Genomic DNA, 27,058 nt, shown 5'->3' on the forward strand with positions numbered 1-27,058 from the left:
CACCTTCCATTCACTATGGTCACATGTGCTCACACACACACAGGTTTGGGCTCGAAATGCAGAACTGCCCGTGCGTGGGAACCGTGGCTATGCTGCAGCAAGCAGCAGCCTGGGTGCTCATCACTGGGGCCTCAGGGGGTTGGAGGAGAGAAGGGGACTGCTTGTGCTCAAAGTCAAGGTTAGACTCTCTGGCAGAGTAGGAAATGTGTTTACTTTCCTAAGAGACTTTAGCCAGCTGTGTAAGTAGGTGCTGGCCTGCTCAGCTTTCTCATGCTTGTGAGCAATGGCTCACAGGCTTGGTGTGCATGGGAACACCCTTGTAGTCATTCAGGAGAGCACGACTTCACTGGAATAAACTCTTCTGTGGCTAAACACTATTATGCAGGCACAGTGCTGTTTCCTAGCAACTTTAGTGAACTAATTAACCTCTGCAGAGGGGCTGTGCCTCCTGCAGATGTTAGTTTGTGAATCCTGAAGAGTCCAAGATGTGCAACTGCAACCGACAGCAAAAAAAAAGTGAAGGCTGAGTAAGGAGAGACCCCACAGCTGTTGTGTCCCATCCTGGGGAGAAAGAACCTGGCCACTAGAGCATAAAGCTGAGAAATGTAGGATTTCCCAATTCAGAAGTGATGACCTCAGCCCCTAAAATTAATTTTGCAGTTTAAAATGAAGGCTGGCAGTCTGTTTGCATCAGCTAGTTTTGCAGCCTTGATGATGAATGGGCTGTTTTGAAGTCCCTGCTCACAAGGCAGGCTTGCTTCTCCCTGCCTTGGCTGGGAGCAGCACAGGCTGGGAGGGAAGCACTGGATGATCCCAGCCACCGAGAGATGTTTCCAGAAGGGACACTTTTTCTCAAAGCTGAAGGCAGTCTCTCCCTCACCTTGCCTTCTTGGAGATGCTGTAAATTCAGAATGGGGAGGCAATAAATAGGATTTAATTTTTTTTAATTTTATTTTTATGTAGCAGAATGAAATGGTTTGGTTGGAGAATATCATCCTCCAAAGCGAGCTTTTTTGAGTAGTGATGAAAGAGTTCTGGGATAATTGATTGAAACTGTGCATCATCTTGCTGCAGTTTCTTTTTTCGTATGCTAATCCACTCTGTGCTGCCAAGAGCAGATGTTCCAGGAAGCATTTTCCCTTTCTTGCTTTTATGTTTTTCTTTTGCTTCTCTTGCATGGCCTTCTTTCATCACTCTCTCTCAAATTATTGAAGGGTGTTAGAGGAGAATTCACAAGGCCAGTTCCCCTAAAAGTTAGGAGATTTTTGCACTGTGGAGCAGGCCCTCATGGGTGGTTGCAGTTCACTACCCACGAGGCAGGGTTAGAGTCTAGATAAGGTGTCTCACATAACCACTTACAGGACAGTGATGTCCGTAGGGACTCAGCCATGGTTTTAAATCCATCTAAATGCACCTAAGCTTCCTGACCCAAATGAGCTGTCTCACCAGGCTTTAGTGTGCAATCTCTCCCAAATTCCTGCCATCCCCTCTGAGCCACTCTGTAAGCCAAGGTGCCCATATTTACAGACAGCCTTGCCTGTGCACCCCGCCTCCTCCTGAGCCTGTCCAGACTCTGCAGCCTCAGTGGGACATATGTTGCCTGCCTGCTTTGTCAATGTGTAGTTCAAAAAGAGCCATTGCTGCCTTCCTGAGACCAGCAGCACATCCATGTGGGCTGAAGGCTGTCTCAACTTGTGGCTCATCCTCCAGGCCTTGGCTGTCTTTATCTCCTAGACAGAGGCTGTGGAGCCCTTTGATAGTGTTGTCTGAAATCTGCTGGCTGGTGGATGGGGTTCTTAGTATTTGTGACAGCTGGAGGGGCTGGGAGCCCTATGAAGGACAGGCTTTTTTTCATGTGCAAACAAATGGAGTCCAAATTCATTTAAAAACTGCTGATCTTACTCCAAGTGCCATTAGAGGGAACCTGTCCTTCAGGCACATCTGCTGTATAGGTTTTCTCCACCTCTTCCTCCTCCTCCTCTGGCTGAAAAGGAGTTTTTCCTGTGTCTTTCCTAGATAGCCAAAGACGTGAAGCAGTTCTACGACCAAGCGCTTCAACAAGCGCTCATGGGAGAGTCAGATGCAAACAATGCCAAAGCTGTAGTGAAGACCTTCCATGAAACGGTAAGATGGTGGTGGTTGTGCTGGAGAATTAATAATGGAGGTCAGGAAAATGGATGGGAAAAGCAGTCTAAAGTGGATGATACTACGTGCAGGTCTTAGCCTAATCAAGTTTGTTGTTGTTACATTTTAAGAAGCAAAGTTGTGTCCTCTTCAGTATTCTCTCCATCACATGGTGCTGGGAAGTCTGGACCAAACTCTGATTAAGTTGCTTTTCATTTACCTCAGCACGCCTGTTTAAGTAAAATTCAGTGGAAGAAGAATATAGCTCTGAGGAATTAATCCTGATACTTGGTCCATTCAGCAGGAAACAAAATCCCTGGAGAGTTGGGTTCATTCTCCTTCAGCAAATCTATGCCAGATCTGTCTGGAACTATTGTAGGAGGCAGCTGCATTGCATGGAAAGAAAAAAGTTGGTTAGGTGACTTATTCCCCACCCTTGTTTCCCCCTCCAAGATGCCTCCTCAATCTTCAGTGACTTCAAGAATGTGTAATGCTGGGGATAGCATTGCATAAGTGTTTGCTGTCTGCTAATGTTGGCTCTCCATTGTTGTTTTTTTTCTTCTCTCTATGTAGCTGGACTGCTGTGGTTCTGATATTATGACTTCGACTTTCACTCCTCTGTGGAGGGATGACCTCTGCCGAAAGGACTCCCTGAAAAGCTATTTTGAGGTAGGCACAGTTGCTCTTCAGTCAGCACAGCTGCTTCAGGAAACCTTGGTTGCCAAGGAAATTTTGGGATTTACTGGGAAATAGATAAGGGGTAGAGATTTCATTTATTTGGGGATGGTGTAGAAGGATGTTAAAGGCTCCCATTTGGTTCTTCCTTTGCTGATCCTGCTTTAGGGCACTGACAGGTGCAGAGGGGTGAAGTCTGGTTGGAAGTCCTGGGGCCAGGACCTGGGCCAGGGGGAAGCTGACCTACCTTTCTCGGTGCTGGGGGTGGGTGAGGGGAAAGCAGGCTGTCTGACTGGTGTGCTTCTCTGCCTCAGAACACAAACTGCCACAAAAAAATCGATGAGCTCTTCTCTGGGAAGCTCTACCTGATCGGTATCGCTGCTGTCGTGGTTGCTGTGATCATGGTAAGTGTGACAGCCTGGTGGGACAGGGAAAAGACACCTCGGGGTACCCTGGTCCTCTTCCAGCTGGGCTGGATCTATCCCTCTCCTCTGGATGCCCCTGCAACTCCACAGCACCAGCCCTGTGCACCACAGAGCCCTGGAACACGACGAGACCAAGGGCTTCATCATCCCTCTGGGGAGTTGGGATGTTAGGGGAGGCACCTGGCAAGCTCAGTAGAGCAGGAGCACCTGCAAGCCCAGCCGAAAGGGCAGACCACCACTGAAACCTCCTCCAAAACCACTTGTTCTACAGGCTGCCATGTTTTGTTGCTGGGATCTGCAGCGAGAAGGGATTTGCTTGCTTTGCTCCTTCGGGTTTGCTCCCTAGTGAGGGTTGGGTACTGTGGAGGTGTAACATGGCATCTGTGCAAAGGCTGGGCTGTAGTGCTGGAGGGATCTCAAGGCATTTGCTGTGTAGCTGGCGGCCAAAAAGCTTGTCAGGTACCACCACTGCTGCCAGTGAGAGACGGGGGGACAGCTCCTTATCTCAAGTTGGCCAATTCCATATGAAAACAGCAACAAAGATGTTGCATCGCTGCCCTTACCTCTGGCATGAGAGTGTTAATGTGGAGTGGGGGACCTTGGGATGGGGGAGCTCTTGCATCATACTGGTTGTTGCCTCAGTGGTGCCCCTGTCTCTCAACAGATCTTTGAGATGATCCTGAGTATGGTGCTGTGCTGTGGCATAAGGAACAGCTCTGTCTACTGAGCCGTGAGAGCCGGGCAGGGGAAGGGGGGATCAGGGCGGACGGCGCTAGAGGGGACCCCAAGTGCCACCGAGTGACCAGGAGACATTTCAACAACAGACAAAGAAAATGATGTATATAAATGCTTCCAATATTACCATACAGTACTTATCATTTTTATTTTGAAGTACTTTTTTTTTTTTAATAAATAAAACTTTCCCGTATCTTTGTGGCTGAGTTAGTTACACATCAGTTTTGTGTGATGGGAAAGCTGCTGTAGCAGGAGATCAAGTCCTTCCTCCCCTTTCCTCACACCCAGTAACTCAGAAGTAACATTGGTGGAAGATGTGTGGAGGAGAGAAGGGTGCAGCCTGGTCTCAGAAAACTTTGCCTTGGTTTTACCAACTTTTTTAATTGGATGCTGAAGCAGAATTCAGTATTTTTGTTAATTTATACTCATCTTTTCCAACCATCACCCCAGCTCCCTGATGTTTCCAAGCTGTCCGTAGGGAAGCCGGGGTGACTGTCCAAAGCCTGGGAGAGAGGAGGGGAAAGGATACAGCCTCCATCTCCTGGGTGCAATGTATCCCAGGGGAAACACAGGCATTGTTCCTCTCCAGCCTGTTTCCATTGGTAGGTCAGTCGTTAACAGAAGTCATGCTGAAATTTTTACTCTCTAATGAGTAAAAATGTTTTTTGGTTTTGTGATTTTTTTTTCCTTGGGTTATAATTTTATAAATTGGCCCAGTTACATTAAATCATTGCATTAAAAGGTCAGTGGCTGGGGGTGAATTTTAGTCCCAGTTTTTCAAATATAACAAACTGAAAATTAAATTACTTTTTTAATGTTCTTCAGTGTTTCATTATAGACATATGTTTCAAGGAGAATCTAGTTCTCTACCAAATTTCCACTGTTAAGCTAATGCTCACATAAAAATAATATTGGAAAAAGAAGAAAACATAAAAAAAAAGGTCCTTGACTTCAGAAATCCTGCTTTATGTACTGCAGGATGATGCTTGGGTGTTCCCAACCATATGTGTATATGCTTAAAATTTCATCTTTGCATCACTCTCTCGTTCAGTGAAATTATTCTTAATTATAGCATATTGTCACACACTGTAATATTGCTGAGAAATTGTCATAATCTGATTATGAAATAAAAAGGTTATTTTTAAGATTTTCCAGTTATATTAACAGCAGATCAGCTTATAAAATCAAGGTAATTTAGCATGTTAGATCACACCAGTTGAAACACATTCTTGTGATCTGGTAACTTTGGTTATCACTTTGATGTCTGTGGCTTCTTTTATATGCCACTCTGTCACCATGTAGATAGGGGAGAGAATGACCCAGGAGCTATGTAATAAAATCAGAGTGTCACTAAAAAGATGATCTATATGTATAGTTCTATAGATATATATTTTTAAGCAAAGCCTTTTCCTTAGCTGTACAGGCACTTGAGCTGGAAATTATAGTATCTGAGCTCTTTTGCCACCTTGAAGCAGGTAAGGGGAGGAGTTTAAATTAGTGATCACTTTTCCTACTTCAGGAGTATTTCTTTTTCTTAAAGTATTTCTCCTCCTTTGTCACAACAGAGAACTTCAGATCTGATAGGGAGGGAGGCCTGTGATCATCAGTCATTTTCAAACTAATACCTTGTCCACTGCACGTGGCTGTCATGGCTGTTGCCATTACAGGATAGAAGACTCCTGCACTGGGGCAAATTGATCCACCTAGAAGTTTTTCTTCCCTTCTGCTCCCCCCTTTCCTCTTCCTGCCTTTTAGTATATAGGGCCTTTAAAAAGTATATAGGTAAATATATAGAGATATATATATATCAAGTTGTGCTGGGTAAAGAGGAGGAAGTGCTTCAACAGATCTTCATATTGAGGGGTTGGACAAGAAAAGATTCAGCCTTAGAAATAGCCTTAAAGCAACACTGCCCTGAATGTCCATGTTGTGCACATTGAGAATGAGATGAGGTTTTGCAGTAGGTAACCCCCTCCCCTGCTCCCCAGCGTAGCTCCTTCAGGTCATCTACTCTGTTATGTGGCCATATGTATATGCATCATCCAAGCATGTGTGTTTACATCTATGTGCATCAGGATTGTCAGCATACAGAATGGATGTGTAACTTGCCACCTTTTTTGTTGACTGTTGGTAAATGTGTATAAATATGCCATTAAGCATTTCAATTCTGTTTTCTTTTCCTTATACCGTATTTTTGATGTTGTTCAGTATTCAGTTGATGCTGTGTACATAGCTGGAGCTCTGTTTGAAGATAGACTGGGTCTCGATGCAGGTCAAGTGTGTCCTCAGACATTGTGCTTTAAGGGCTTGAGTTGTCCCAGGCAGGAGTAATTGGGAGAAAGTGGTACTTGGAGAGGGAATCTGAGAGCTGTGAGAGGAGGGAGAGCGGCAGAATCTGAGAGTTTGCTCAGATTGTGTCCCACAGAGGGTACAATTCACCCTCTGGCTCATTTCAGAGGTGGCTTGCCATTGTGAAGAGTTCCAGAGGCAGCTTCCTGGCCATCTCCTGTTTCTGTGGCTGCTGCAGGAAAAGTGCTCAAGGAGGGGAGCAGCTACAGAAGGGTTGTGGGAGCAGGGACACAAGGATGCTTGCAGAGAAGACAATGCTTTCTTTAGTTACCAGCTGAGTCCCCACACTTGATGGAATGGTCCTCAGCTGGAGGAGTCAGCCCTGGAAGAACAGGGACAGAGGAATCATCATGCTTAAGAACAATGAAGTAGTTGAGAAACCCTCTCTGAAAAAAACTACCCACTTGGGTCTCCTGTGAAGCTGGACCTGAGTTAACACAAACTAGAAAGGAAGCTGTGAAGGGCTGAGGGGACTCGCCCCATTGCAAGCCCTCAAGATCCAAAAGCCACTGGGCTCTTCTGTCAGTTGGGCAGTCCCAAAGCTGGCTGAGGTGAAGGGGGAAAACCCACAAGGCAGGACCCCTGCTCTGCCCCAGCGCCTCTCCTGCATACCTGTGCCTTTGTGTGTGCAACATGGCATTCTGTAGTGCTCCTCTCCATAGCCCCAGGGAAGAAAAGGATGGAATTGCAGGCTGTAAATACAAATCCCTCCCTCTCCATGGAAGCATCCCTCCTGGAGCTAGTGGCAGCTGAGAAAATGGCTGTGAACTGAGGTGGGGATGAGGAGTGTCAACTGTCCAGGTCTGAGTTCAAAGACCACATCGAAAGGTCAAACAGAGCCGCTGACAGCTTAACTGAATGCTTGGGTTTTTTTCATACTGTGGAGCATGCCACAAAGCAGTGTGTTAAACTTCTTTCTGCCTTTTTTTTTTAAGAAATGAAACAAAAATCAATTTAATAAACATTTCTCATAGTGTGCATAGTGTGATGAACTGCTGCAATTTTACAACCAGTTAACCTTAACACCGGGATGCTTTGTGAACCAGGCTTTGACAGCGTGGGATTTTACAGCCTCTGGGAGGGGGGCCTGCAGGCTGGCTGAGTATGCATCTGAACTGGTGCTGAGGGAAGGCAAAAAGGTTGCTTGCTTGAAGTGGTGGCTGCTGCAGTTGTGCCTCTCCCCAGGGGAAGGAGGGCACAGCTGTAGGGGAGCTAATGTGGATTGCAGAAAGAGTGACTGTGCTGAAATTCAGCATGGGGTGGAGGGGGCATGGTGGAAGTCCTGCACACACTTCAGGGGTTCCTCCAAAAGCAACCAAAAATGGCCCATCTGGATGGGGACTGGGCTGGTCTGCCTTCTGTGGATGGTCTGGTGATGCCACCGCTGCTGCTCCCACCTGCCCCTCTGCACCATCAGGGGAAAGCCTGGCTGAGAGCGAGGTGGGAGGCCAGGTGCTGTGATCCCTCAGTTGCCTGCCTTCCTCTGTCCTGTCCTGGACTTTGCACTCTGTGTGAAGCAGGAATGTCCTGCAGTGGCTGCCAGCGATCACCTGTGCTGGTACAGAGAGGGAGGGGGTGCGGGGTGAGGGAGGGCAAGGAGGGAACATGACATTGAGCTGCTGCAAAGAAAGGCAAGCCCTGCTCCCAGCGGCTGTGCCTGTGCTGCAAGATCATGCCCATCTGTTGTTCTTTCACTTGTTTACCTGAATGTTAATGGAGTCGGACATAATGACTTCTGGAAAGAAAAAAAAAGTGATATTTAAAAACAATAAACAAAAACAAAAAGAAAGCAATTCCCCCTTGTTAGTGGATTTTTAATGATGTGTTGTCAGATCTTGTTTCCGTCCATCGTGTACCGATTTCTGCCATGTCTTCCAAGGGAACAGGCATGTCTCATTCTTGTATTCAAGCAAAATTTGGGCTGCAGGGAAGACCGTCCTCAGCTGACCCCCTAGGTGGTTTCCCATGGATGTGATGCTCTTTGCTTCATGCCTTAAAACGTTTGGATTGTGACACTACATTGTTGCTCCAGATGGGGATAAAATTATTCCAGCCTCTGGAGCTAGGATTAATCTGATGTGAGTCACTGTCAGACCCAGGCTGGTGTTTGAGGGGGAGAGACAATAGCGGAGACTAACTGGCAAAGCACAGCGTGTATTTGGCATTCAGGGTGTGTGCCTTGGGACCTCAGCCTGGAATTATAGCTGGGATCTTAAACCTTCCCCAGCTAAATGGGGAAGGTTCACTTTGTTTGCACTTCAGGTCTCAGTACAGGCATTGATGTGCTTGAAACAGGTGAGCTGAATGTGATACTGGGAGAGGACTGGGTAAAACAGGCCCCTTTAAGGTTGTGTGGAGATATGGGTTATCCATGGAAAACAGCAGTCCTGCCATGTCAGAGCATGTGAGGCCACAGGGATAACAGAGGGGAAGGGTGGATGCAGTGCTTGCAGCTTGTTTGTGCTTATACAGACAACCCTGGCTGAGACTTCTCTTTAACATTTCTCTCCAGAGGTCTGAAGGACCTGGAAAGTCACTGGAGACCTTACTGTGGAATTCCACTGCCTAGGAATGTGACTGTGGAATCTTTTTTTTTTTTTTTTTTCCTGGTGAAACAAGATTTTTCAGGAATTAAAAATACAAGCACGAATTTTTCTAAACTAGACCATGCCAGGATTTTTTTCCAGTGGAAATTCTTTTCTCCTCCCTCCCAAACTGGTTTATTTTTTTCTTTTTAAAACCTCCTAACGAGAACCTCTGTTTCTAACGAGATGTTTTTTGCTTTGGCAAGCTCTGTTTGGTAAGCTTCTTCTGGGCTGTTTGTTTTCTAATAGCAACGAGCCCAATTGTCTCGTACTAAGACAGCTGTGATTAACATGCATAAATTGCTTATGCCTTTTCCTAATCGGAGGTTGCCGAAGTTGTAACCAAGAGTTGCAATATTCTCTCAGGAGGGAAAAAATCCAGCAGCTCTCCTATGGCAGGGCTGTTGATGGTGGAGGTTTCTGCAGAGGAAAGCGCCCTCGCTGCTGCATGCGCCGCATCCTCCTCTGCCTGCCATCTCCGCTTGCCGGGCTCAGGGATGAAGGATGTGTTGGTGGCTGTGCTCACATTCCTGCTCTGAACCACTGTTTCCTTTGCTGGGCATGACAGCACGGCCCTTCCAGTTAGGGGAGGAAAAAAGGTGTGACTATTTCAACAATCTCATTCGCTGTCGGGGCTGTGGTAGGGCTGGGAACTGTGGCTGCACCAGGGAGTCGGCAACAGTGGAATGACAGCCCCGAGGGAGGAATCATCTGCCACCAGCGGGTGCTGAACCAGAGAGGGAAACAATTACCTACCTGACCAGCTGTTGAGTAAGTGGTACACACAGGCCAGGAACCCCAAGTCCCATAAATACCACGCTGTGCACCTGAACTAGATGGAGGCTGCATATTGTTCCTGACCACTCCTCAGTTTCAGCCTGGGGAGCATCACATTGCCCTGCACAGAGCATTACCTAAGCAATGGGATGCAGAAGTGCTGTTCGGGGCGACCCCTTCAGCTGACCTCTGGCGGCCTGATGCTTTCACTTCAGTGCTCAGGGACCTGGAGCAAATAGAAAACACGTCCCGGGTGCTAAAACTGCTGCATAAACGAAACCCACGTTGTTTTCACACTTGCAGACACATTAGAGGGTATAAAAACTTTGCAACCACTGTGGACTGCCTGGTGTTTCTCGCTGGATTTAGATGACCCAGCTCAAGTGCTAATGGTTGGAAGTAACACTTCTAATTACAGTTTAATCACACCTTTTACTTTTTTTTTTTTTTTTTTTTTAAGTGTTTATTTGCCCAGCTTTGCTAGGGCATTCCCTCATGCCAGAACACAGCTTTGCTGAGTACTGAGAGGTGTTGGTGTTGGGCCAGGCAAGATGGCATGCACACAACACCCTGCCTGCTGGCTGCCAGCAAACTGCTGAGATTTCCTCCAGCAAGGATTCATGCTACTAATGCAAGGCTCGGCACTGGTTGGTGCTGCTCCCACAGGTCTTGTTGGAACAAGAGATCTGGAAAGTTTTAGGGTTCTGTGGGGTTTTTTTGTTAATGCTAACTTCAAGGTCACTGATTCCAGTGACCTTTTTCAGCCTTTCATTACGCATTTTTTTAGTATCAGGCACTTTGGGGCAGGAATAGGAAAAAGGAAAAAGCAGCAAGATTGGGAGAAGGGTTTTCTTGGTGCAAATATTCTGCAGTTAATTCAAAATGAACAGACACCCCCAACTGTTTTTGTTTCTTTTAAACAACTGGAGTAATTGCAGAGAGTATTAATTTTCCTCATAAAGATTTCCCTCCCACACATGCAATGTCTCTAACCAAAAAAAAAAAAGGGGTTGTAGTGTCTCCCTGCAGTTCCTCTATAGGCTGGCAATAACATTGTTATTGTGAAGAATAGAGTTGATAAAGACCTTCATAGCCTGCCTGCATTAAATCTCACTCCACAGGAACTAATTTTATGTAGTTACCTTAGGGGAAAATAGCACCAACATGGGTAAACAGCACTGGAATAAATCTAATCTGCTTGCAGGACCAAATGAAAGTACAAAATAAAACAGGTAAGCAAAGCTCAATGTAGAAGAGAGGTGATATCAAGTACTGAATTCTGAAAACCCACCCCCACAAGGGATTTCAAGGCCATTTGTAGGATTTCATTCTGGTAAATGGGAGAGGACAACTCATTTGTTTCCTTCAGGCTGTACCACTCTGGCTTGGTGTGATTGCCTTCTTCCAGCAGAGAAGACTGCGGTGGTCATGACTCTGCTTTTCCTTTCTGCCTGCAGGAAAATACTCCTTTCCCACCCCACCTCCCCTCAAGAGCTCCAGCATCAGCTGCATGTGGCCACATCTGAGCAACCTCCACATTCCTTCCAGATGCAGGAGATGTTGAAAAATGCATCTTATTGCTCTATCTGGCTTTCAGGATCTAGGTGGCTATTGGGGAATGGCCTGCTGCTTTCCTGTAGCCCTGAGGAGAGGGACCAGCGGTCCCTGCCCCAGGCTCCGAGGGCAGGAGCGGCAGCAGAAGCCTGCCAGGGAGCAGTGGAAACAGTTACTGCATGGGGCCAAAGGACAGATTTATTTGCAGGAAAGGAGCAGGAGGCGCCTAGGATGGGGCTGAGGCTGCTGTGCATTTTCACATGCCACCCCCACACACAGGGACACGCTGGCTTCCTGCAGACACGTGGAGCCATCCCCACAAATGAGCCGCTCCTCGGAGCCTGCACGCTGGATACGGCCTGCTCATTTGGATGATGGCCTGTCCTGCAGCCCCGTTCCACCTTCCAGCCCCCTCTTCAAGCCACTCAGTTCAGTCCAGCAAGGAGAAAACACTTTCCCATCTGTTGGTCTTCAGACTCTGACTCATTATTTTTATTTCAGCTGTCGCCAAGCAATAGCGAAAGTCCCAACACACTAGCATTTCCAATGCTGCAAGCTGCCTTGTCCTCAGCCACCGGAGAATGAGCAGCTCAGCCTCAGCTCTCTGCTGCGTGCGATACTAAATATCACAGATTCTGTCACAGAATAGGCTGAGATGGAAGGGATCCACAAGGATCATCAAGTCCAACTCTTAAGTAAATGGTGATCAAACCCACAGCCTTGGGTTTTAATAGCTCCATGCTCTAACCAGCTGAGCTAATTTCATGAGTAAAAAACCAGGAAGGAGGAAAAGGGTACATTCAGGTTCCTTAGTCATCAATACACACAGCATCCAGGCAAAAAAGTGAGAACTTGTAGCCTCTGGAAAGGGAGACATGGGGCTTGTCCCTGAAGGCACCCACATTCATAGGTGACAGAGACACTGGAGGTGGTGTTGCCCCCTCCTGCCCCTTTAAGCCCCTCATCTAACAAAGAGCCAAGGCTCAAAACAAGACAGGGTCTGCACCAGTCTGTTGTACCCTGCCTGTCTCCGCTCGTACAGAAATGGGACGTGCCACTGCTTACTCCACATCCTTTTTTCTGCCTGCTCCTTATTAAGCTCAGAGAGTCTCCTGCTGTCTCCCCAACACCCTAGACTCTGTTACACAGCACTAGCAGTCTTTACCCAGGTTTACTCTTCCTTTTGTTTGCCCATTTACTGCTCTCCTCCTTTCATTCCTGCTCACCTACATCAAGATTCATGTTTTCCTTTCCTCCCTCCATCTGGATACCCACTTGAATGCCTGTGACCGTACTACCATATGTGTATACATAAAAAATATAGGATCACCAAATGGGGAAACACCTCTAGAGCTGCTCCAAAACTACTGCAAGACTCCAGCTAGACAGAAGACATTTTGCAATAACCTCATCACTGCTGCCAAGTGTGTTCCGAACACAGACCTCGTGTCATAAATTACTGTAATTAGCAACACTCCAGCAGGCAAAAGTATGTATTTCAAAACTGAGGATGCATATGAAGTGGCTGCAGTTTATATTACGGGTGAGTCGCGGTGAGGCCCAGCTTGAAGGGAGCCAGTGAAGCCTCTGCAGCCACAGCATTGTCTGGCACAATCCTTTCCAGCACAGCAAACCTTTTCCTAAACATAGGGGAAACAAGCTGAATATTGAAGCCTCTTGGGAAATGTATTTGCGCTGAAAATTTGAACTTTTTTGCTGAAATAAGGGGAAAAACAAAAATCGAGCCTCTTTGGCCAGCGCCAATAAAACATTTTCAGACAGAGCTCCACTTCTTGACACACGCGCAAAAAATGTCCTTTTGGGACGGAAAATGGAAACTTTTTTATTTGGATGGATAGTGGTTTTATGCCTCAAGTGACTTGGGGTTTTCTGGTTTGAGAATAAACACGTAGGAGAAAAAAAAAAAAAAAAAAAAAGAAACCAAACAAAACAAACAGAAAACTTCGGATGTGTTCGTGGCGGCCAAGCCCTGCTTTTCCGATGAGAACAAAAGCAACGACATAAGGTTTTTTCCAGACTGCGACTGCGGAAGGCGGCGGCGGCGCCGTGCCCGCCCGTCACGGCGCCGGGCAGCGCCGGAGCGGCCCCGCGGCTCTCCGGGGTGCACGGGCGAGCCCCGCACCGAGCTCCGCACCCGGCCGGGCACCGAGCCCCGAGCACGGCCCCGCACAGGCCGCGAAATGTCGGCGCTGCGCTGCGCCCTGGGAGCTGTAGTCCCGTCGCTCGGCACCGCCTCGCCCCGCTCCCCGGCTCGCAAAATGTCCTCCGCCGAGGCAAGACGGCCGCCTACAACTCCCAGGAGCCCCGAGAGAGGTGGGGCGAGGAGGCGCCGGCCCTTTCCGCGCCGCTCTCCCCGCCGGGAGTTGTGGTCCTGCCGCCGTTGTGGCCGCCCCGTGGAGCCTGGCAGGGACTCGGTGTCCCGGCGCGCCGCGGGCCGTGGGCGGAGGGGCAGAGGCGGGCAAGGCGGGCAAGGCGGGCGGCTGCTGCGGAAGGTGTTGGGGCTGTGCGGTGTTGGGGTACGGGGGCTCCCCCTTCCATTTCCCCCACTCCCTTCCCCTCCCCGGCGGTTCGCGCTGTGTGCCCGGGCGGGTGGCGGTGCCCGGGGTGCAGGGCCAGCGAGGGCCGCGTGTGGTGCGGGCGGTTCGCATCCAGCAGCATCCCGGGCCGCGGAGGGCTCTGGGGCCGGGGCCGACGGGCAGCACAGCTGGGGCTGCACCGTGACCTTGCCCTCCGCGGGGCCAGTGCCCAGCGGCCGATGTTCTTTTCCCTGTTCCTCTTCCCTGTTCCTTGGCGCGGGGGCCTGTGGATCCCTGTCCCGAGAGACTGTGTGGGCTTTGGTGTGGTGCTCGCTGTACCGTGAGAGCAGGCCCGTGGTTGTGGTTTGCGGTGACTGAGGTGTCCATCCTCCTCACAGGAGGCAGCAGGAAGACGCACAGAGTCTGTTTGAGCAGCACCAGGATGGAGGAGCCTGCTGGGAGCCTTCCCATCCGGAGAGACGTCATGCTTCCCGAGCCGTGCTGTGATCACGTCACCATAACAAACCTGTGAGTGGGTCTGGTGTGCTGTAAGGGCCAGCATGCTTGGCTGCTAACTTTGTTAAAGCCAAAACATCTCCTTAGGAGCAGAATTTCTCCTTTCTGTGTAAGAAAGAGATGGCCCTGATGAACACTTCTACTGCCAACTGAAAACAGCTATTTTATTTAATTATGCACTTCAAGGCCTTTTCTGAGTTGTAGTCGTTACTTTTCATATGTTCCAAAACTAAGCAGAAGGCTGTATCATTTTAAGAAGATTATTTCCCACTAGGCGTTACATGGAGGGCAGTGTTTTCAAAAGTAGCCGTCAGATCCTTTCTGTCAAAGACAGCCACACTTGACATGGAACATAGCACTCCTCAGAAGGTTCTCTGTTTTGTGCTTCATAACAATCCGGCCCTAACTTTGAACATGACCTTTCTTTGAAAACAGAAGTCTGTGTTACCCATGGTCTTAATACTTAGCAGTACTTAATGTTTACAATGCATAACTATTATTTTTGTATCTTCTTAGCTGTATTTAATACTGTTTATTTAGTCCTTTGCACAGGCAAATTACAGCTTAAATTTTTTTAAAGCCTCCCTTCTGTTCTACAGGATAAAGTTGGCAGTGTGAATGTGGAGGCTGGGTAAATATAGTGGTGCCTGTGTTATTAGGCTGTGTGCTGTTCTTCTGCCAAAAATTCAGTAATATCTACCGACTTTTATACCACCATGAGTTAGTGTCAGATTTAGAACCCAGTTCTGCAGCTTTGGATGATTCAGGAGGACAGAATTATTTTTAAAACTACATTTCCAGTATCATGATGGAAATGTTTATTTTCTAGGGTGGAAGTGCTGAGATCTTTGGTGGCTTTAACTGACCCTCAGGAGGGGAAGCTGACTCAGTCTCAAGAGAAAGTGAGTGACTAACAGACTTTCCATGTCTGTTTACTGCATCGTTTCAGAAGAGCCTATAATTAGGTAGTCAAGCTTATTCTAATAATATGTTAGAACTGTTTTCATAATTCACGTGAGCTGAACCAAAATGTGTGTGCACCAGCTCAGTTTCCAATTGCCCAGCAAGTGGTAGCTTGATCATTGAGCACCTGAATTCAGTGACGTTCCCTTCAAGCAGGTGGCACTGTCAGGTGTTCCAGCTGCTCCTGAAAATCAGGCTTTAAATCACACTGTTATTTACTGACTGAAGGACCAGCTCTTGCAGGCCTGTGGTGGCAATCTCTCCTTGTTTCCATGTGTGAACATGGTATATGTAATTGGTTTTACTAATCCAATGGGATAGATTACTTGAGCTGACTGGTTTTCCAATTCCTGGAATCTAGTAATGACTTGAGAGCATAAAACCAAAGGAAGGAGTGGAGCTTGTACTTTACGCCACATTAAAGCAGGCTTAAAACAGTGGCCCTGTTATTTTTGTTTTCTGTCACTGATGGGGATCAGTGATAGTGTCCTTTGTAAAAGGCTGAACGTGATGGCTGTTGGGACAGCAGGTGCAGTGCTAATGCAATAAGGGTTGTACTGGCCAAATACAAGTGTGAGAAATTGGATGTGTTTTTGTGGATTTTTACAGTGTGAGTAAACACAGTGTAATATGCAGAGGACATTGCTGTCTCTTGGAAGATGTATAAGACAGCTTTGGGGGATTCAGATTAACTCAGGAGCTTTATGTTCATCTTTTAGTAATTGGATCTGATGCAACCTGTAATGAAATTTGGTAGCATTACTTTCAATTACTTCGTATTCTTCTATTCAGGCTTGTGTAAATCTTTAATTTTAATGTGCATTCGTTCCTTAAATAATGTTTTCATTTGAAGTGAAATTGCTTGGGAATCCCTAAAGCACATCTAACTGTTATATTGCAGTTATAATTACTTTGCATGACACAGAGTGATGGTCTCATTCTTGATTCTCATTTCACAGTTAAGTTTTTATGCTCCTTTGTATTCTAGGCACTAAATTCGCTGGGCATTTGGAAAAGTGTATTTAGATTTGTTCCTGAGCCTACATCAAGGACCTCAGTGGAGTGACAGCTCGAAGATGGGAGACCAGGAAGCAGGTGAACCTTTTCTAGGGATAGTAGCTGATGGTGCCAGAGACTACGAAGGAGCTCTGCCCTCAGACACGGTGTCGCTCAGCGATTCTGACTCTGATGATTTGGGGCTGGTGGGTGAAGCAGAAGTTGATACAATATCTCCCGAGGAGCCATCTGTAGATGAAGGGGATTTCAGATCAGGAGAGACACATGACTCTTCAAACAGCGGTCACAGATCTCCTGTCCAGCCATTCCATCTGAAGGGCATGAGTTCTACGTTCTCTCTCCGTAGCCAGAGCATTTTTGATTGCCTTGAAGAGGCAGCCAAGCTGTCTGTGCCCTCGATGCCTGAAGATAATGTTGTTGACGGGAGGTTTAAGCGTCCATTGCCTCCGACCACAGTTTCAGGTAACATGGTCCCAGAAAACATGGGAAGGCAAGCCAGAGCAGTGCAGGCTCCCAAAACCTCTCCTGCAGTGCCTGACTACGTGGCACACCCAGAGCGCTGGACCAAATACAGCCTAGAGGGCGTTTCAGAGTCCAGTGATAAGACTAACAGGGCAGTGGCCATGGAATTTCTAGGTGGTTTGAAGAAAAGAGGGGAGCAACAGAGCTCAGCTACCCAAGATAGCTACACCCCGTCCTTCAACCAGGACCCTTCCAGCTGTGGAGCTGGGAGGATTGTCTTCACCAAACCAACTAAAAGAGGTGTTGATGGACTGGAAAAGAAAACATCAACAGGGGAGGATGATAAGAAACAGATGAAGACAGATCTGAAAGGAAAATCTCTTAAGAAGACTGATGACTTGAGGGAAGAAGATAAGGTTGAGCTGGGGCACTTGGACAGTGACAGTGGAAAGGCAGCAGAGGAGGAGGAGTGCATGATGGAGGGGGACCAGAACACAGAGTATAAACCTGATGCAAGGCTTAGTGGTGCGGGTGAAGAGCCATCGCTGGGAACAGTTGGTTTCCACTGCAGTAAGAAGAAGAGCAGGAAAAATTTCCGACCTAAAGTAGATGATGAAGGGGAGGAGGAAGACTCCTGAAGGATGAAGCACATTGGAGACATCCCAGGACTTGTCTTGTTAATTTTTTTGTCTTTGTTTTTTTGGTTTTTTTTTTTTTTTTTTTTTTTTTTTTTTTTTTTCTGGTCTGAAAACCACCTGGTAGTTTTTTGTCCAATAGTTTGCATCATAGCCACCAAGAACGTTTTATATTGTTAGAAATTAAGCTGCCTAAAATAAACTCCAGACTTTTTGTTTATGAGAATTCCGTGGGCACAGGATAGTTGCATCCTGGCAGGATAGAATAAAGTGTGATACTCCAGAGCTGAAGTATCCAAAGAAACAGAAGTGCTAGCTAAACGGTTGCAGGGCTTCCTAGTAACTCCCAGTTTTGGAATTGTTCCCAAATCCTGTGGAATCCTGGAGAAAAGGTGATGAGCTCATTATGTAGAGATTTTTAAACAATGAAAATAAAACCTAGTCTTCCACTGGATGTGATTTCTCCTGGCTCTGTCCCAAGAAAGAAAACCTTTTAACTTTTTTGTTTGAAAACATGTTCCTGTCATTGCCATTGAGGGTGAAAGCACAACAGTGCCCAGTTATATGATGTGATGATCTGTACCTTTGTATGTCCTTTCCAGGAGGTGCTGCTTCCATACTGATTCTGTATATGGATTGGGGTATTTGTGGGAATGAGATACTTATACCAGAACTGGAGACGTTTTTGTTCTATGTAATACAATAAACTTTTGGTTGTAACTCGATTTCTTGTCTGAACCATGCTGAGTAATGCAGCTGTAGGAGTTTTACCAAACATTTTATTTGATTTCTAAATTGTCTTGAAAACCTTTTAAACTGTTAACTTTAACTCTGCCATCTTGTTAACTTCTTCCTCATCTTACAGATTCTAAACCTCACATTTTTAACATTTTCAACCATTTTACAGTGTATAATCCCCTCACAGGATGAGTCATCTCATACAATGAATCACATTGTAAGGAATGTCAGATACAGTGGGTGTTTTTCACAGTGCTAGTAAATTTAATAAATAAGGTTGAAAGATGAAATTCTTTGAAAGGTTACATGATTTGAAACTCAAATTAGTTCAAGTCACTTTGAACTGACATGTTATTTGGGTCATTATTCTAAATGAACCAATCCCAAGAGTAGTATTTATAACTGTGTAGTGAAAGATTAATTTTGAAGAGTTCGTGATATTTCTTGGTAGATTGTGCTTGCTCAAACTCTGAAGGGTGTTTGAGGGGGTGACTTCCTCTGGGGGGGAGTTCATCTTAACAGTAATTAACTGGGAGGCCCAAATCACTTGGGCTTTGTGTTTGAACTGATACATCATTTGGCAGAAGAAGCAGAAAACAGAGTAAAAGGAGCAGTTGTGCTCAATTTTTCAAACTCAGCTTTTAGTTTTCAGAGCAGAATGTATTTTCTCATGAGTATGCAGTTGGATGCCCATTGCTTAGTGGGTCGTTGGTCAATGCATTTGTTGTTCCAGTGCATGTGAGTGGACATACACAGCAGGTCCTAATGGAGAGATTTTGGGTTCCAATGGATAATTAGTGTGCTGATCACGATTAAAATAGTAGCCATTTCAAAGTGGAAGCTGCTGCCAAGAGCAGGGAATACTTGTTGTGAGATACCTGTTATTTCTTGACAAAAAAATGCAGCTTAGTACAAACTTACTGAGGGTATGAGTTCTGCTTGCCCAGGGTGAGAAGCAGGTAGGACTATCAAAATTCCATTGCTGCTAATGGAGTCAAAGGCCTGGGGCACAGCTGAATAAACTGGACAAATGCCTGTTTCATTAATCCATCATAACAAGATTAATATCTGTTAATAAAAGGCTCATTTTTGTCAGGCCTGAGATTTATTTTTTTTTCCACCTCTGGTAACAGAAAGCTTTTGTGCAATCTACAATTACATTGCATAGAGACAATATTATACGTGTGAGGAAATGCAGTTGAAGTTTGTATTGGAGTCAGACACAGCCCAATACTTCCCCCTTCTGATACTGTTTATGTTATTCCAAAGAAATTTCCCCTTAGAGGATGGTATTGATATTTTAGTGGTATATCTTGCAAAATTCTAATGAAGCCAGCGAGTTTTTGTATGCTAAAAATGAACAAGGCAGTTTAAGTAATGGAAAAAACCACAAACAGCCCAAATTCTTAGACTGCAGTATAATTCTTGGTATACATTCTTGTTTTAAAGTCTCTTAGGTGATTTCTTTTTTCCCTCTGACCCTTGAAAAAGAAAAGTAAAATGAAATCAGATGCTTAGATGAAGAGGAGGTATTCCATGTGGTGTGATAGATGGAGGCAAAGGCTCCCTTCCAGCAGGGAACTGGCAGCAGCTGTGATGGGGCATGGGACCAACAAAAACCAGGTGATTCCACTCTCTGAGGTTGAGTGAGGAGCCCTTAGGAAGGAATACCAGCAAAGGAATACCTCATAGGAGCCAGTGTGGGAAGAGAAGCTGGTGAGTGCAATTGTTTGAGAGTTGTAGGAACTCCAGGAGCTGTAATGTTTCAGTATTCAGGCCCTTTCCTTGAAAACTATTTATTGATTTCCTTTTCTAAGCAGCTCAGGAGTACAAGCTTGATTTCTTGGCCAAGGAAGTAGCTTGTTTTTAAGTGCGTAAATGATTTGCCTTCCAAAGGGAGACTCCCTTGAACAGAGAAGTGTGGAATTTGGCTGTGATGATGGTGAATTGAGGGTGTGGCATCTGGAGTACAAATGGTATTTAGAAAATAAAGTGGTAGAGTCACCCTAGAGGAGAAAGCTTTAATGCTGTTGGGGAATGGTTTTGGAGAAAGGACCGAGTGCTATGGGAACAGCAGGAAAGAAAGCCCAGGAAACTGAAGGAGAAAGACCAAGGAATCCTTGGGAATATCAAGCACTGAGGGTGCTTAGCATAGAGAGCTCGTTGCCTTTAGGCCTTCAAGAGATTAGGATTTTAATTCTACAGTAGTTAGTAGGATAAAAAGTTTAATATGAAGAAATAGATTAAAATTTAATTATCAATGTATTTGATGTCAGTCTCAAACTGATCTGCACCATCTTCTCTTTCACTTCTTTGCGGTAAAGGCACTTCTGTGTTGGCACTCTTCACACCTAATAGGATTGGAAAAGTCATGTACTCGTTTAAAAGCCTTAGGACAAAGGGGTCATAGTAGTAATTGCTTAAGAAACTTTAAAATGTTGAAAAAAATATACTGTATATTGTATTGCTTTGCATTTGCTCAGTAAATGATATTTTTCAGCTATTTAAATTTCTGATTTTTAATGCAGTTATAGTATTAAAATGTCTGGGAAGCTTACTATGGGATGGAGTTTTTTATTGGAATACTGATAATGAAGCAACTCACATAAGTGTTTAATAAACTTCTGACAGAATTAAGTACAGCTTGAGGTTAGCTCATATCTGAGTGACTTGAGGTCCTGTCGTGTCGTGACTGTTGAGTTTTCTAGCTACCTTTTTCCATGTAGTATATATACATGCTCAGTTTATGGGTCTTGGAGGCTATTTTGTGTAATAGAGAGCAATAGGTAGATATCGACTAGGTCATTAAGAAGGATATCCAAAAATCTTTATTGTGTTGAATATCCTGCAGTGGCTAAGAAATAGTTTGTTCCTGTCCCTAATGATTAAAACTCCATGCAGTGGAGCCCTGGGACACAGGACATGATTCTTAACTGACAGGAATGGGTGCAGCTCTAAGGGCAAATGAATTCTGTTAATTAAAAAAATACTAGGATGCTTGCTCAGCTTTTATTTTTAATGACTATTGCTATGCATTTTAAATACTTTTATAATACTTCCCTAGGATTATCTCATGGACTCAAGAAACCCCCATGGCAATCTTCTGTTGCAAATTGATACTTGTTTATGTGTTTGAACTGGGTGAGATTATTCTAACTCACCCTGACAGTCCTTGCCCCAAAGCTTTTAAATGTATTTTACAAAAGGTAATTTTTTTCATTCTGAGCTAAGAATATTCTGTTCCCTGCTTATATTCCCATTACGTCTAGGAATCTCCTTATGGGGTTATTTTCCAATCTTATTTTTTCCACCTCGCATTGTTCAGCTGTATTAATTAGCTTTTCCATGACTGTTTTCAGTACTTACATGTATAGTTTGGAGCTGGTTGAGTGCACAAGAGGTTGGTTTTGGTTAAAGCCTCTGCCACGGAGGAGATAACAGCTGTACAGTAGCAAATCTACAAAATAGATAGTGATTAAATACCTGCCCTCTTTTGTGAGGATATTGCAATACTTCAAGCTGGCACAAACTTACTAAAGCATTCCTTGTGTGTTTCTGTTGGACCTGTATAACCTGACTTTTTTTCAGGAAGCCATAAAAGGGATAAGAAGGGAGCAGGAAACTGTAGCGGGAGTATTAAGATAAAGAATTTTCAGTGAGGCCAAAATTATACAGGAGAGTCGTAGAGATAAAGAAAACAATAAGAGTTGTGCTACATAGCAGGTGGTTTAACATTTTCAGACTGTGTAAGAAATGTTTGTTTATATTGCGAGGGTTTGTCATCAAAAGCTCAAGACAGAATTTCCTGCTATTATTTGGACTTCATAATTGTATGCTGGACACTTCCCTTTTGAGATGTTGGTACCTGGTATCTTAAGAAAATTAGAAAAATTGATGTACAAGGAGATTAGGACAGATCAGACAGAATGTGTGTATTTTCCAAGTTGACATTAAAAAAAAAAAGAAAATATTAGGAGAAGGACAAGAATGGAGGGGGGAAGATAAAGCATTTCATTCCAGTAGCATCCTTAACACAGGAAATAAACACTCTCAAGTAAACTACGAAAGAGACCAAGAAATGTTGTATTGCCTTTTCTCCTTTCTACAGGAGTTTATAATTTTTTCTTTATATATTTTTAGCACAGAAAGCAATAAAAAAAGTGAAACCATAATACAGATCTGTTTTTTTCCGTCTCTTTATCCCTAAGTAGGGTCTGCCAAACCACCATTTAATGAGAGAAAGATGGTGAAATCCTAGAGCTGATATAAATGCTAGAAAATACTCCTTACCTGAGCTTCCAGAACTTTAAATCGTTTTTCTTGTTCTTTCAACCCACTAAAATACTTAGACAAATTATCCACCCTGTAGAAACAAAGCAAACACCTTGAACAAAAAGGAGAGGCTTCAAAAGAAATAATAAACCACAAACCACATGTAATTTACTACACCCCTGGCTCTTCACTGCAGTTCTGTGCTGCTTAGACATCCTACAGCCCCTTAAAAGTTTTGTCCTTTTGAGGTGTTCATAGGAGTATATTTTTGGGCAGAACAGCAATTCTGGAACACTCTCATGCACCTGTTGCCCAGGGACTCACAAATGACAGGTCAGGGCAGCTATTCAGCTTCTGGTGAGGGCCACTTAGCCTCAGTTGCTGTGGAAATCAAGGGCAGCAGAAAGGAGCTGCTCTGTCTTTTGAGCCTCTTGTGTCTTTCCTACCTGGAAACATCAGTACCCAATGGAAACTGATCCTGGTGTAAGAACTGAGACCACAACAGAGATAAGCCACTTAAAATTTATGTGAACTTCTGTTTCTGGAAACTAACCTGACAATCAAATCCCTTTTTTTCATGCAGTCCACAGGGATTGCTTAATGAACTTCCACATAGTGCCTCCAAATTGCTGAATTATCCCCAAGCTTGTTGTATCCTTCACCTGTTCTCCCATCAGCTCTTTATTCTTAACATCTGATTCCTCATAGGGTTGGTAAATCCCTCTCTGGTTTCTCCTAGCTACTCTTTCAAAGTTTTCCTCTCACAGGCAACGTTCCAATCCATCTATGTGAAAGACCTGCTGCTGGGTGGGTCTAATGCATTTTGAGATTGGTTCAGTGGAGCCAAAGTCCGAAGAATCACTTCCTGAGGGTTTTCTAAGCTTTCAAAACCACGCTGCTACCACCTAAGAGCAAAAATAAAAACCATGGGGGTAGTGGTGTTCATCTGAATCTCTTTCAGTCTTTCTCTGGCTCTGCTATACCTGAAATATTGTGAAGCCAGATGGATTCTCACTTTTCCCCTCCAATAACTTCACCTACAACGTACCATCTTATTATATAAAGGATATAGTACCCTTTGTTTGGAAGCAATTTCACATATATTTATTGCATTATCTCAACAATTAAACTCTCACTCCTAGGGTTTGTCAGTGATCTGCTTATGGGAATCAAGTTTGAACCTATATAATCGTTCTAAATTATTATGAATTAAGGGCCTGTATGAATTAAGGGAAGAGGAGTATTTTCTGAGAATGGAAGTATGCTGTTCTGGTCTCCAGCTATTCTGTGAGTTGGAGGTTTATTTTGAAAAAAAAGCAGACAGCACAGGAACATTTCCATGGAACTTTCTTATTATGGTAACTTTCACACCCATTGTGACTCTATTTAAAGTCTGTTTTATTGTAAGAGAAAACAGCTGGAATATGTGTTAAAAGCTTCTTTAAGGAGTGCTTTTCTGTCTTAGATGTTTCTGTTCTCCCTGCATATAACTACTTTGTGTCTCACTTAAATGTTTAAAACTCTGAAAAATAATCTAGGACTTTATCAGACTAAACCTATTCTAGTGGGGAAATATAGAGAAGTAGACAAATGGAGACTCAGTCCCATGCCATAAAGGCATAAGTATTTGTTCTTCTGCATCTGTGGCTAATTCAAGGTATCTTAAACTTCCATTCAAAAGTCTGTGTTGTATTCCTACAGGGGATGAAATTATGTGTGCTGCTAGCAAACTGTTTTTCCACCATTTTCTTAATGAATAAGATTTTCATTGAGCTTAGCCACAGATTTGGCTGGAACGTGCAGGTCTATAATTGTACATACTTCAGGAGTGACACTCTAACATTGTAGTGATGCCGACCTCTCACATTTTTTCATGGACTGTGTGTTTCCTAACTGCATTCCAGTTGGACCCTTTATATAAGCTTTATAAGAACTTCAATGCTGAACTCATTGAAAGATGAAGGCTTGTGAGTTACTCTTCCAGTGGGTCAAAATAACTTACTTATTAGATGTGGCCTTCAGCCTTTCTTCATTGCTTTCTTTCTTTTCTTGCTCAAGGTTTACAAGATAATGTTCTTTTTGCACCAGCTCCCATGTTATGATTTTTTGATCGAGGCTCACTGGAAGATCTCTTTCTGTAGGAAAAATAAGAATCATATTTTACCCCTATTTCTCTGGTAAAAGCAGTGAGAAGATGATATGCTAAAGGAAGGTTGTTTTTAGAGTTAATAATTGCAAAAACTCAGGAGCAAATGAAATAACTATTCCTTAAACCTATCAACTGTTAAATCTTCAGAAATCAAATCCCTATAAACCCATTGTATATTGCTACCTTTGTTGTAGTAACTATGATGCATCAAGAAATGCACTGTGGGAAACTGTTTATAGTTTAAATGATAAACCTTAATTTTTTGTTTGCACTCTCCTGGCACTCTTTGTTAAAAATAATTGTGACTCTTGGCTTAAGGAAATCCATCTTGCTCTGCTATTTTGTGTATGCACCATGTCTTTGGAGAGAGTCAGGCTCTATAGTTGCTTGATCACATTTGTTAATAACTCACCCAGGTGTTTTTTCTTGTGTTCCATTTTGTTGAAGAGTCTTCTGAGAACCAGAGTAACGTGGTTGATAATGATAAATGGTGGGGCTAAGGCAGGCCGACCATGGTATTCAACAATCAGGTTGTAGCGCTGCACTTTCCAGAAGATGTCTGTATTGCCCTGGACAACTTGAAAAGTGTAACTGTAATTTGATGGAGGGAGGAATAAAAACATGTAACTCTTTTCACCACCACAAGCTAAAGATGAATATAACAAAATTTAGTCCTGTATTTACTTTAAAAAAAGGAACAGCAAGGTCAGCAAATAGTGTTAATCTAATCTAAAGTTTGTGCAAATTCTTAGATATTACAAGAATTGCAGCTGCAGTCTTCAATTGTTAAAATATACATTTGTTTTGTTTGGCATTTTTGGGTTTTTTTAAAGAAAGATAATTCTACTTTGCTCAGGAAAGATCAGCAAACATGCCACATCAGTTCTTCTACCAAATGAATCATTATTAGCTGTGTTGACAACAAGCATTTCCCTTATGTGCAAATCATCCACTGTAAAGTCTGCCAAGTTTATGGCTGCTGTGCACCTGCAGATCTGTGGTTCCACACAGCCAGGGACTCAGACCCTTCTGTGCATGTTTAATTGATTTTTTAGCAGTAAAAGAGTCTTCTTTTCTCCTTGTCTCCAATGTGACTAGAGTAAGGATGATGAGAACTTAAGAGCTGTCTGATCACAGGATTCTGCCTATCAATTCCCAAGTAATGTTAATTAGGAAAATTACAGGTGTATTTTAAAAGGAATAGCCAGCAATGAGGTAGAAAATGTGGGCATCCACTTAAAGCTTTGCAGCCTCTGTCCTGATATGTAGTGAAATCATTCTTGCCTGAACATAGCAATCAGGAGGTTCATGAGGAGGACATTTGTGACCAGTAGGAAGATGACCAGCAGGAGTATGACGAGCCAGTTGGCGTAGCTGTTAGGGCAGGATGGCGTGTTCTCCTGCAGAATCTGCAGTGGGTTAAACGTGCAGTTCCTGGGGTATGCTCGTGATGCTGCAAAGGGAGAAGAAGGGAAAAAAAGTTATGGCAAATCTTCATGCCATATTTCTTTCTTTGATTTTGTGGAAGTATAATCGTGTTGTGTATGTAAAAAGACATTGCATTGTTGTGCAAGGTATCTGCAGCCATAGGACACTGCAGACCTCCACAACTTGGCTGCTCGTTTAGTGGCAAGATGTCTGTCACAGCTGGCTTTGTAGTAGTGTTCATCATAAAAGGGATTGTATTGAAAGGGCTGTATCCTTTTTGGACTAGTTTTGAGTTCTCGAAATCAAACCTCCTCTAAGTTTGTGTTCCCCCACATCCTTCTGTCCTCATGCCTGGAACGTGGGTTGGAGGAGAAAACTCAGTAAAAGCTGGGAGGGGGGGTTGGTTCCTTGTTCTAAATTTAAAGTGCTTTGTGTATCTGAGCTTGCTGTTGAGGTTAGGAAGAAGGTCTGGTTCTACTGCATCAGACTAGAGGTCTAGTGCTGTATTCTGTCTCCAGCTGTGAATTAAACCCACAAGTTTAGAGTAGCGTAATGATATTTACTTTTTTTTCCTCTACTTCATTAGAGCACATGGTTATATCAAAGCTCACCAAGCTGGGATTTCTTTCACCAAGGGCACTAGTTTATACTTCTCTACACTGAATTTCATTTGATGATTCAGCACTCATGAGGCTCCTCTGCCTCTCTTATGTGTCAGTTTTTGTCTTTGCTACCCAGTGATGTAGTTTTGTCAGCAAATTTTGTCCTCCCCATTACCCCTCTACCTTTCCATATATTTCATAAAGATGTTAAATAGAATAAGACCCAGAAGGCCCTAGGATGAATTAATCCCTTCTGGAAGTTGCCCATGTAATTGGTCCTTTTTTTTCCTGTTACTCTTAACCAGTTGTTCACCCGGGTAGGGACACCCACTGGAGTTTCAGTGGCGAGAAACACACCTTTCTAGGGAGTGCTACATCTGACCTTTTGGCAAATTAGTTAAATTATGTTCCAGAAATATTTGTTTCTTTCCAATTACTTTAATGGAAATAAGGGTGACTGATTGTGATGTGCATGCTTACACCATAGGTATTTTAAATGGACATGAATCACTTTC

At 44.2% G+C, this 27,058-nt stretch overlaps 3 protein-coding genes across 10 annotated transcripts in view; 2 read left to right on the forward strand and 1 right to left on the reverse strand.

Moving 5' to 3' along the window:
- The window catches only part of CD81 (CD81 molecule), a 30,144-nt gene extending 25,979 nt beyond the window's left edge, over positions 1–4,165 (forward strand). Inside the window, exons 5-8 of the mRNA XM_068193955.1 lie at positions 2,017–2,124; positions 2,698–2,793; positions 3,114–3,203; positions 3,889–4,165. Of these exons, the coding sequence (XP_068050056.1) occupies positions 2,017–2,124; positions 2,698–2,793; positions 3,114–3,203; positions 3,889–3,951 (357 nt within the window). The 3' untranslated portion in view covers positions 3,952–4,165. The remainder of the gene's footprint in view (positions 1–2,016; positions 2,125–2,697; positions 2,794–3,113; positions 3,204–3,888) is intronic.
- The window catches only part of TSSC4 (tumor suppressing subtransferable candidate 4), a 175,152-nt gene extending 157,073 nt beyond the window's left edge, over positions 1–18,079 (forward strand). The window contains exons 2-5 of one of the 8 annotated variants that reach the window (XM_068193968.1): positions 13,738–13,761; positions 14,160–14,289; positions 15,107–15,179; positions 16,229–18,079. In XM_068193968.1, the coding sequence (XP_068050069.1) occupies positions 16,317–17,357 (1,041 nt within the window). In that variant the 5' untranslated portion in view covers positions 13,738–13,761; positions 14,160–14,289; positions 15,107–15,179; positions 16,229–16,316 and the 3' untranslated portion in view covers positions 17,358–18,079. Of the gene's footprint in view, positions 1–13,606; positions 13,762–14,159; positions 14,290–14,317; positions 14,387–15,106; positions 15,243–15,485; positions 15,770–16,228 lie in introns of those variants that run through there. The other 7 variants (XM_068193969.1, XM_068193965.1, XM_068193966.1 and 4 more) reach the window with 7 other exon arrangements.
- Positions 17,905–27,058, reverse strand: part of TRPM5 (transient receptor potential cation channel subfamily M member 5) — a 37,963-nt gene continuing 28,809 nt past the window's right edge. Inside the window, exons 19-24 of the mRNA XM_068193974.1 lie at positions 25,798–25,966; positions 24,926–25,104; positions 24,367–24,499; positions 22,383–22,455; positions 21,459–21,549; positions 17,905–20,443 (exon numbers count right to left, since the gene is read on the reverse strand). Of these exons, the coding sequence (XP_068050075.1) occupies positions 20,343–20,443; positions 21,459–21,549; positions 22,383–22,455; positions 24,367–24,499; positions 24,926–25,104; positions 25,798–25,966 (746 nt within the window). The 3' untranslated portion in view covers positions 17,905–20,342. The remainder of the gene's footprint in view (positions 20,444–21,458; positions 21,550–22,382; positions 22,456–24,366; positions 24,500–24,925; positions 25,105–25,797; positions 25,967–27,058) is intronic.

The sequence above is a fragment of the Anomalospiza imberbis genome, chromosome 6 (assembly GCF_031753505.1).
Source record: "Anomalospiza imberbis isolate Cuckoo-Finch-1a 21T00152 chromosome 6, ASM3175350v1, whole genome shotgun sequence".
Lineage (NCBI taxonomy): Eukaryota > Metazoa > Chordata > Aves > Passeriformes > Viduidae > Anomalospiza > Anomalospiza imberbis.